The sequence below is a fragment of the Vigna unguiculata genome, chromosome 7 (genome assembly GCF_004118075.2).
Source record: "Vigna unguiculata cultivar IT97K-499-35 chromosome 7, ASM411807v1, whole genome shotgun sequence".
Lineage (NCBI taxonomy): Eukaryota > Viridiplantae > Streptophyta > Magnoliopsida > Fabales > Fabaceae > Vigna > Vigna unguiculata.
The window spans coordinates 10,678,960-10,690,000 of record NC_040285.1 but is presented as its reverse complement, the minus strand read 5'-3'; the positions used below and the strand labels follow the sequence as shown (position 1 = coordinate 10,690,000).

Below are 11,041 nucleotides of genomic sequence, written 5' to 3'. Positions count from 1 at the left end.
TAAAAAGGACTAGTTGTCATAGTAATCCTCTAGGTCGTGAGTAAGATAGTCCTTTTCACGTACCTCTTACCCTTCATAAGTATCACTTGTCATCATTCCACTACGCTCCTCTGACTAACACAAAAGTCACTTATTTGTTTACTCGAAATGATACTCCTTTCATGTCTGTTGTGACAAGGAATCAATCATCACTGCGAAACCTTCCTCTAAAACTTCTATGAAACTTGCAAAACCCTTTGGACTCCCCTGTTTATAGCCTCAACATCCTATTTTCTTAGCATCACATCCTCCCTTTTTAAACCCTATGTCTTACTAGTCACTCCAACCTTTGTCAATACTCCTCTCAAACATTCTAAAGACTCCCTTCACACTTGGAAAACTCGTCGCTAAACCTTGATGATACCGTTAACCTGTTTGAAATTCCTTACCTTCATCATGTTTCCACCCTTTAAAACCATAGGCCAAAAAGTCTATCCTCCCTTATCCAACGTTTACCATTGAACAGTCTATCCTCCCACTACCTCTCCTTTAAGATTCACCAAACTTGCAGTCATCCTTGTGGTTATACTTAGTATAAGCCACTACTTCTCCAACCTCTCCCCCACTTTCGTATTTACTTCAAATTCTTAGTAGGAACCATCCAATTAGGAACTATCGGCATAAGTATTCCTTCAGACACCAATGTAAAAGTGAACTCCACCACACCAAGGTTAAAATTATAATACTTGCTTTAGAACACATCTACAAACTCTTCTACTACTAAGATCCTTTACGTCTATTATTCACTTTCCTCTATCAAGTGGCTCTGTTTCACGTGGCACTCCGTCCCCACTATTTAGCTTGAGTCGTACTTCATACGCAATCACTGACTTATCCCTTTTTAATCAAGGTACACCACCTCGTTGGTTGTCCCTAGTCATCAGAATGAGATTGAGAAAACAACTAATTCACCCTTGAGACCATGTCCCAACCTTGTAAAGGAAACAATTCAAATTGGGTTTGAATTTAAATACTTTGATCACCACGAAGGCGCCACACACCTGAGTGAATCTTCACTTGGCCGCTACTGTAGCAAAAACCATTATCTCAAACCCAACTCCTTCTTGCAGACAACCATGACTTCTTTACCATACTAGCGACATCAAAGAGTGCACGACCCTAAGCGAAGCCAAAACCCATAATCCAATCATCACCTTTGTAACATGTATCTTTTAATTTAGATCACATGTGCTGGCCACTTCAGTGCCAATCCTCGTAACATTCTCATAACTACTCAAAACTTTTGTTTTCCTTTCCTCTTTCCTTGTGTTGTGACATTACTAATTGTCCTTCCCTACAAGAACAAACATAACTATGTGCTTCTCCTTCTGATGTTTGAAATTGTCCACCTCATATCCAATGTCAAACCTTCCTCTTTTGTGGTCAGTTTTACTCAGAACATCCCTCATCCTCCTAACTTGGGTAACTGCTACCGCTGAGAAGACCCGACTACTCCTTATTGAATTAGTTTGGTATATAACTCCTAATATACTTTCTTCTCCAATCACATCATCATACATGGCTGATCTTCACAGTTCTGCCTCCCATAAGCTTCCAACTACACTCTGTTCCACTTTGAATCTTAGACATTGTCAAGATGTAAAACCAAGTTGATTTCTCAAACCTTTCCGCATGAGCACGCACTGATATTTTCTCATATACTAATCTTTAAACTCAACTCTTCTTGTAAAACTTGTGGTATACGATCTTAGAACTTGATCTTGTATCTCTCTCAACCCAAAGCATTGCTTCTTAACTTTTAACATCATTCCCCAGCCCTCTAAACCAAGACTCAACTTTCATCATCTATCGATATATAACCCTCTACATCTTCGCACCTTTGAGACAAGGGATTTTCTCATTGGCCCTACCAATCCTGGTAAGGGTAAGTAGATCAAGTTGAGTTTGAATCTGCATTCCCTCATTGCTGCAGACACAGGACATGGAACACAGGGGTGTAACCAGACAAACTAGAACATACAAGGCAACACTCCATCACCTACAGACAACCAAACCTTTTTGTCGGTCACCCTTCCTTCCCCAAACCATTAGAATTAAGAAAGGAACAACAACCTTTGATCTAGTCATGAGTGTGCACCCTCATCACTTTATCAAGACGTTTTATGTTCTTAAAACTTTAGGTTTTACTAATAAACTCGACTAAACTTAACAACTTACGCTCGCGAGGCATGACAAACCCACAACCTCAGATCATCCTAAGGACGAACTGCTCTGATACCATAAATGTAACATCCCAAAAACTGGATAACCTCAGATTAATAAAACGTCACATACATGAATATTCAGAGACTATAGAGTTTAGAGTATCAAGGTACACAGGACACCAAAATTACCCATTTTACATAAAAAGAGGCCCCACACGGCCCAAAACAAAATACACAGGTGAAAATTAATTATACTAGGTCTTGTACGGACAAGAGAATCATAACTAATAAAATCCTTCAGCGATGGGCCCCATAGTGGGCCCAATACCCGTCCAATCCATCAAGCTGCAACATCCCTATTATCATTACCACTGCCAGGGGTTCTCACATCTGCTCACATCAATAGAATCGATGATCATCGCAAAGGAGTAAACCACACACAATCATATAAACAAGCAAAGGCGTAAGCTAGTGCAAAAAGGATTCTTATATCATAACACTCAACATACGAGTTCAGAGTCAAGCATAATTAACGTACATCCACACAAGAAGTACCAAACTACATAAGACACCAAGACTTGACTATCAGGATACATACGATGAGGCACCACCACCAAACTGTGGAATTACGTCCTAGCAGTGAGGCATCACCACGAGGCCTTCGCGGAATTACACCCTTACATGAGGCACCACCACGAGGCCTTCGTGGAATTATGTCCTGGCCTTGAGGCACCACCACGTACTCTCGTGGAATTATGTCCAGGCCTTGAGGCACCACCACGTACCCTCGTGGAATTATGTCCATTAGATGAGGCACCACCATGAACACTCCCTACGAAGGTCATGGGATTACGTCCTACCCGCACTTTACCCATGTTTATCCAACCACTCTTAGAGTTCTCATACACATCAATCTCATGCCAATGTGTATATATATTTACCAAACCAATCAAGCATATATCACACCACGCCCATGCTAAACACATCAACTTACAGTCCCAATATAACATATACAGTACATATAACATCATGGCTTGAACTGTCTTAAGCGTACATCAACCAATCATGTGAGACATATATATATATATATATATATATATATATATATATATATATACACACACACACACACACACACTTAGAAATGTCCAAATCTCGCTCAAGCTAAAGAGACCTCGCTCAGACGAGAGGAACCCCTCGCTCAAGCTACCTGCTCTCGCCTGGACGAGACTGCACCAACGAGCACGTCGAGGTCTCGCTCAAGCTAGCCCAACTCGCTCAGGCGAGACTACTCTCGCTTAGGCGAGTGGCCTTCGCTTAGGCGAGCCCTCGAAACAAAGATGGGAGTGAGCTGTTGCTGTTCTCGCTCAGGCGAGAGCTCCTCGCTTAAGCGAGAGCTTTCGTTTTGAGCGACCAACCCGCTCGCCTGAGCGAGTTCAGCAGAGCTCACCACTCTCTCTCGTGCAGAAACCGATCCACATCATTATAGCAGTATAATCCATGCATTGTCACACAACCAATAACATATATCAACCTTCTAGTACATAAAATCAACCAAACGTGCATCGAAAACTTAAAACAATAAAGCCCTAGCTTCCCTTATATGGAAATAGGCTAATAACAGACTGTGACCTTAAGTCGATGAATCCAGCAGCTCCAAGAGCAGGGTTACGAACTCGAACAGCGGCATAGAGAGAATAACAGGGTTACTACGGTGAACCCTAACAGAAACCACAAAAACAAACTTAGAAAGGAGGGAGTACGGTTCAAGGATTAACTTACGTGAGATGAGGTGAGCTTTTGAGCTAGCACGAACAAGAGGGAACCAAACCCTAGCAGAGCTTCTGTTGATAGGGAAAAGGGAGAGAGTAAGGTACTGTTTTCGCAAGAATGGAAGAATTGAGAGGGTTTAGGCTGCCTTAGGGGCTTTGGACTCCCTATGGGTCAGTCCTTAGGCCCAACAAATAGGGCTAGGCCCCTTTAAATTTTAGGGCAGAAAAAGAGGGTTTTACATATCTGATATGTCGATATATTTATTTTGAAGATAATATAATACGATACTCGATATGTGAATATTAAAACGTGTAAAATCATTCTTAAAGACATAATAAATATATAATTGTCATTACGTGAATTCAAATTAAAAGCGTATCACCCTCCGTACTTCTACAAGAATAGTCTTACTTACTGATGAATCATTATATCTAGAAGAATAAAATTAACAATTCCATTAACAACTACAAGATAATATTTTTAATTTCACTTCAATGCATTAATTATTTAAAATTATGCATTAACTCTTTAAAGTTTCTAAATAAAGACCTTTTTGTTTCAAAAATTATAAATTCTAATAAAATTATTTCTATATAGTTTCAACTCAAGTATATTCCTAATTCAGTCTATATATTCCTAATTCATTAAAGTTTTGTTGAATTATTGTCACTATATCTCATTTTATAAGGATGATTACATATAAACTTACCTATAATCGAGGATGCTATTACTTTAGTACCATATTGAGAAGAAAGAAATCAATAAATAGGGGTATCAAAATGAGTCAATCTGGCTCACACGGGTTGATTCACAACGGGTTAAGTAAAAAAGGGTTAGCTCAACCTGTCTCACTTTTTGGTGAGTCAGAAATTTTGTAACTCGGCCCGAGCGACCCCGTGGGTTATCTCACTTTCAAATGTTTTTATTTTTTATTTTTGCAATTTATTTTATATATGTATTACATTACAATGAGAGTGAATTGACTTAATTTATTTTTTATAATAGTGGAATCAAAGTGTTCACCTAATTCTCGAGATATTATTATAGAGATAGTAGTCAAAGATTAAAGTATCAACATATATAACCTGACAAACAAATTAATTAAACATTCAAATTATTCAAATATTATAATGTTACTCAATAACATTATAATATTTAAAAATATGAAATTGTGAGCCTATATTATTATAAGTGGTAAATAATTATAACAAAAACTTTTTTAAAAAATTGTAAAACAATATTTGTGGGTTAAGTGGGTCAACCCACCTTCAACCGATTCGAACCCGTTTAACCCATGTATTAAATGAGTCGGGTTCAATTCAATCCACTTTTGAAAAAACAGAAATTTTCTAAATCCAATTTGACTTGAACCCCAGACTTATGGATTAAAACTCATTTTGACATCTATACAAAATATTTTTAAGACAAACTTTGCTACAAGATACATTGTGAAATATAACAAAAATACACACGCTACGTGAGCGTGTCCTCAATTCTTTTATTAAATTAAATTATTAAAATTAAAGCATTTGTATAATTTTTTTATCAAATAAATAGTTTTTTATTATAAATAATCATTTGAATTAAAAAGTAATTATTAAAAGAATGAAATTTGAAAATAAATATTTTATTATGAATAATTATTTAAATTTTAAAAAATATTTAATAGAAGGTAAAATTAAAAAAAAAAAAAACTCACAAAACAAAAATAATCGTCTTTATATAATAGTATAAATAGTATAGATAAGTATTTGAATTAAAAAAAAGTAGTTATTAAAAGGATAAAATTAGAAAATAATTTTTTATTATGAATAGATATTTAAATTTTGAAAAATGGATAATAAAGGGAAAAATTAAAAAACAAAATGTTGACAAAAAAAAAAAAACTCTTTATGTAATAGAATAGATAGATATATAAATATTTCCATAAAGTATTTGATATTGATTAGAATTGTGAAACCTTAGAAAGTCATAAGGAGCAAAACCTTTCATTTTATACAACTCAAAAATCCTCCTTTCTCACGTTTTCTCTCAACCTCCATCTCCGTTCCTCCTTCAAGCCCTCACTTCTCTTTTCTCTTCTTAATGAGTAGTTGTTCTGAGATAGTTGTGGAGAACTCTCCAAACTAACCCAATCAAGAATTGCATTAGAGTAAGTAAAACTTTATACTTTTCCTCCTTGAACCAATTCTTGAGTTCACATGTAAGTCTTTTTCCTTTTTGCATGTGTCATTCAAGCCTTTCTAGGGTTTTGATTCTAGAACCCTTATAGGACTGTGAGTTTTGGTGTCAATTGGAGAAGGAGGAAGTAACAACAATAAGGTAAAGGAAGTTGGTCTTTTTTTTTGCTTACTGGAATTATGTGTGTTGACGTAAAACAATTAAGATCTTTAAGATCTAAGATTCTCACAAAATAAAACCCTACAAAGTGACATTTGTTTAATAGAGCACTAACTTATCTATAATAGATCCTATGAGAATGCATTGTTTAATTTGTCTGTTCTTCAATCACCTTTCCCAATCTATTTCTTTGTCTTTTTCTCTCCTCTCAGACATTAGACATTCTTGATTACCTTGAAAGAACCTTTATAACTAGAGACATAACATTAATCTCTTCTATAAACCAACATTCACCAAATTGGTTTTTATTTTATTTTATTATCACTTTCCATAATAACCAATATATTTTTATATTTTATTAAATCATAATTAGGTCCATCATAATATTCCAAATGAGTCAGGTAATAGAATTAATTCGTCAATTAATTCTAACATTCTTCTACTTGATGCCTATGATGTCATAACATAACATTATATGATTTCATACAAAAACATAATGTGCATTAAAGAACCTTACATAAATTGGTTCTATTATTATTCATAATTAAAGATACATAAATCATAAGAGTCATATCGGTCATGTATCATTCAATCAACATAATTCTTTTCATGTATCATCTATTTCTCTTTGACATGGCCTTAAAATGAGAAGTACAAAACGGGTTCAAACATATTATCATTTTTCAATAACAATAACATAACACAATTTATTTTCTTCATCATAACTTGCATGCATAAACATAAAGAAAAAAACACAAATTTCAAAAAATTCAACATTTAACATTCACTGATATACATAATATCCATATTGTTTTAGGAAAATTACCACTTGACAAAAAAACTTTTGACAAAATTAAAAAAGTTTCTAAAAATAGAATTAAAACAAATTAAATTTTTATTTTTTAATTAAAATAAAATAATAAAATAATGTTTTTTTACCTGAATAGGAAACTGTCAAAAACTTTGTTAAAAACTTTATTAACCTATCATAACTCTATTGATCTTACAAAAATAAAATAAGAATAAAATGAATAAAGTTTGTTTATCTTGCGAAAATTTGAATGGTCTAATCTTAAACAATATAGCATAAAATACCCTTAAATTATATGTTTTTTTAGTACAGCAAATAAGATTAAGGTTTAAAATTCATAAAAGGGCAATTTTTTACTTATATATTTTAACATATGCTCCAAACCTGTTAAATCAATTAAACTTATATAACTTAGTAAAATCTGACCTCTTGCTAATGAAAATAAATTATTTGAAAGTAGTTATTTTCTTAATCTATAACTATATATAAAGGGGATTCCCTCTTTTGTGTCCACATTTCATAATTCCAACTTTACCCTTTATAATTTAATTATTTATTAAATTTTTAAAAATTAATGGTTATTTGTATAAGTTTTTATAAAATTATTTACTTATCTCCTTTTTCTTTTTTTCTCCTACTATTCATCAACAGTTATTTTTCTCTTATTTTCTCCGTACATTTTATTTTATTTTTTATAAATATACTTTTATTTTATTTATTAACTTAATAACATTACAACATCATCAATTATTAATATAATTCAAAAAAATGTGTACACACAGGCGCGATAGCGCCTGTGTTTACACTAGTATCAAATAACGACGATCTCGTCAAACTTATTCGCAAACACAAGACATTAAAAAAATAATATTAAATAAAATTTATATCAATAAATATTCGCTCCTAAACCTAAACTCTAAATAGAACAATCCTTTACCACCATTAAAGACCGTGAATCAAACCGACATAAGATATTAACCTACAAAACTTTAAACCAAATGAATGTAATCTAAAATTTAAAATTATGAATGTGAGTTTAATTTTTTTTTTAATTTTTTCAACTTTTTTACTTTTTTTTTTCAATATAAAATTTAAACGTACACTTAAGTTAACGCTAACGGTTACAAATTACTGGTTTAATTAAACCAACGACGGAACTAATTTTCATGACACTTATTAAATGGATCGTAAAATTAGAAATGAAATCAGCACAACGATTTGAAACAACAATGTATAATTAAGAACATAGTACGTGATATCAAAGCTTTGTATGTGATATAAGCTCTAACATAAACCTTATTATGACATCAAACAAACAAGCTGAAAAATTAACATAATTATCACATCAAACACTCCTGCAACCCTAGCAAATAAACACAAAGATATTTGACTGAAGAGGCATCCTGTGCTGCCATGAATGCAGAGGACGCTTTATTGGCAGAGTCTAAACACAGATAATTTGATTAAAGATGCATCCTGTGCTCCCATCAATGCAGAGAACGCTTTATTGGCAGAGTCTAAATCTTAGAGGAAGCCTGAAGCATCAAGCATTCACTGTTTAGGCTGCAGGGGAAGTAGCAAAGTAAACAATGAAAAACCAATCACAGTTCTTCAAAATCAGTAGTTAAAAGATTAGAAATATATTTTTGTACCAGAAAACGTTCCTTGAAAAGATCAATGACTTCCTGTGGATCAACTTTTGTCTCTGTATAAGCGTCAATCTTGTTCAGCTCCTGTAAAAGAAACATTTTCTTTCATAAGGGTTCTTCTTGTCAAAATCATGAAATTGAGGACTCATGCAGCAAATTGCAAACTTCATTACATAAACAAAGTGCCATTTCCACAAAGAATGGAAGAAATTTTACACAGAACTAATTATGGGTACCTTAATCCATGTTGCAAGTTTAGGCCTTCCTTCTGTGATGTCATGTTTGAATAACTCAGCAAAGACAATCTGAAATCTTTCAACAAATGGAATATATGCTATGTCCACCTGATCATACAATCATTTAAAAATTATAAGAAAGAAAAGCTGCATACATTGATATTATCAAATACTACACCAATATGCTACTTTTGGATTAAATCATGAGTTCTTCCTTTCATCATATTGAAAATGTTGTGTTTCACATGCACCACGACGAGGATCGGTAATTGGTCAGAAAACAACAACTTTACAAGGAAGATGAAAAATGAGGATCACTGAGTTGATTTCAACTTACAAAACTGAGTTCACCAAGCAAGAATGGGCCATCATCAAATTTACCAAGAGCATTCTCCAAGTATTCAAAAGCAGAACCTGGTTTAAATCACCATTATAAGAACCAAAAAATGAAGAAAAAGAAAACTTTCCTCTATTTACAAACTTGAATATGGCGCTTACTGGCTTCTTGTACAGCATCTCCTTTCAATGAAAGGAACAGGTCTCTGGTGAATGTATTAACATGGGATATCAATTGCTCACCAAACTCTTTCTTCGCAGGATCCTAAAATAATTTCAACTTCACATTATTAATCTACTCCAACAACTGAAAAAAAGATGATAAGAAAAGGTATGAAGTGAAAAAAACAGAAGTAATGTGCAGTGCTTAGTTCTTACAGTGGGAAACAAAGGTGTCCCTTCAAAGCTGGCATCTACATATTTGATCAAATCAAGACTTTCTCCCAAAATTTTGCCGTTGTGCTCCAATGCTGGCACCTACAAATAAATTACATTTTAGGGAAACAAATTCAACTTGCTAAACCAAACCAAACCAAATCAAATCAACATAGCAAAATGAACCCCTTTAGTTACCCTCATTTGTCTAAGTTACTAACTCACCTTATTTTCAGGGTAGACTTTCTCCTTATACCAAGCTGGCCTATCTTGAAGATCAATAGGGACCAATTTGATCTTGTCTTGTAGCCCCTATGGTGTGAGTTAGCAGCATGAGAATTAAACATATGAGTAGAATATTGTAGACAAGACAGAGGAAATTTGAAGAAAGAACCTTGTAGTTCCTAGTGATCCAAACACGTTGTGCATAGGGGCAACCATAACTGGTGTACAACCTAAGGAAATGGTAAAAAGGTGAGGACTTGACATCTGAAAATTGAAGCAAAACCATGAAAAGAAAGTGAATTCTGGAGAACCTGGTGGTGCCATCAAAAAGAGGAGGTTGATCGGAGGTGGATGTCAATGGAGGAGGACGAACACTGTGAAAGTCACAGAGAGAGACAGAGAGCGCATTAGAAAAGAGGGTAGTTTTGGAATAAGAAGGTTGCAGAATGTAGAGAAGGGAGAACTTTCTTACAAAGTAGCCATTGATGTTGCTCTTCACAGAAAATCTCAAGGATTGAGTGGACAAAACCAGAATGGTGTCTGAGTTCAAGCGAGTTTGGTCCTTTTATGCTGTTGCCTTTCCTATGGGTCCCACCAGCTGATTTTTTTATTTTTCTTCAAAGTAGTTCCGGGATTCATCCCCTAATCTAACCTAATCTTATGGAGAACAATCATCATTTTATACATTTTACACCAAAAGGGAACGATATTTTCACAATTAAAATTTAACATTTTTTTTAAATTTAACTTAGGGTAATATGTTTTTTAAGTGGTTTCAGAATATAAAAAATAAAAAGAATAGAAAGTTACATCAAAAATATTATTTCAAATTATAAGAAAAAATTATTAAAATTTAATTATAAAAAATAATTATTTTTCTTTTATATATTTATATATAATTTATATGTTTTTTCTTTTCTTTTATACCAATAACAAAACAAAATATAGTTAAGAATATCAAAATGTATTTAAACTCCTACGTTAATAGGAGTCACACTTTTACATGTAATTTGTAAGTTTACTTGTTTTTGTCATTTTATAAATATTCAACACCAAGAAGAAGCTACCGACAACAAAATACAGTATAGTTAA

At 33.4% G+C, this 11,041-nt stretch overlaps 1 protein-coding gene across 4 annotated transcripts; it reads right to left on the bottom strand.

Moving 5' to 3' along the window:
* Positions 1-8,323: 8,323 nt before the first annotated feature.
* On the bottom strand, positions 8,324-10,578 carry LOC114190013 (glutathione S-transferase L3-like). Of its 4 annotated transcripts, none has more exons than XM_028078754.1 (10): positions 10,422-10,578; positions 10,261-10,323; positions 10,119-10,179; positions 9,950-10,036; positions 9,728-9,826; positions 9,512-9,614; positions 9,351-9,427; positions 9,014-9,121; positions 8,781-8,861; positions 8,324-8,691 (listed from the first exon to the last, which is right to left on the bottom strand). In XM_028078754.1, the coding sequence occupies exons 1-10, from the start codon at positions 10,430-10,432 to the stop codon at positions 8,680-8,682; spliced, it is 702 nt and encodes a 233-aa protein (XP_027934555.1). In that variant the 5' UTR covers positions 10,433-10,578; the 3' UTR covers positions 8,324-8,679. The 4 variants fall into 4 exon arrangements, with proteins under 4 accessions (XP_027934555.1, XP_027934553.1, XP_027934554.1 ...); XM_028078753.1 differs by having other exon boundaries at positions 8,344-8,663; XM_028078752.1 differs by having other exon boundaries at positions 10,119-10,323.
* Positions 10,579-11,041: the final 463 nt, after the last annotated feature.

Bases quoted from the DNA above. Each gene is read 5' to 3' on its own strand.
- LOC114190013 (XM_028078751.1), bottom strand. The intron at 9,428-9,511 runs GTAAGCGCCATA...GATTTAAACCAG, and splicing joins AGATGCTGTACAAGAAGCCA to GTTCTGCTTTTGAATACTTG. The intron at 9,122-9,350 runs GTAAGTTGAAAT...TTGTATGATCAG, and splicing joins TGCTTGGTGAACTCAGTTTT to GTGGACATAGCATATATTCC.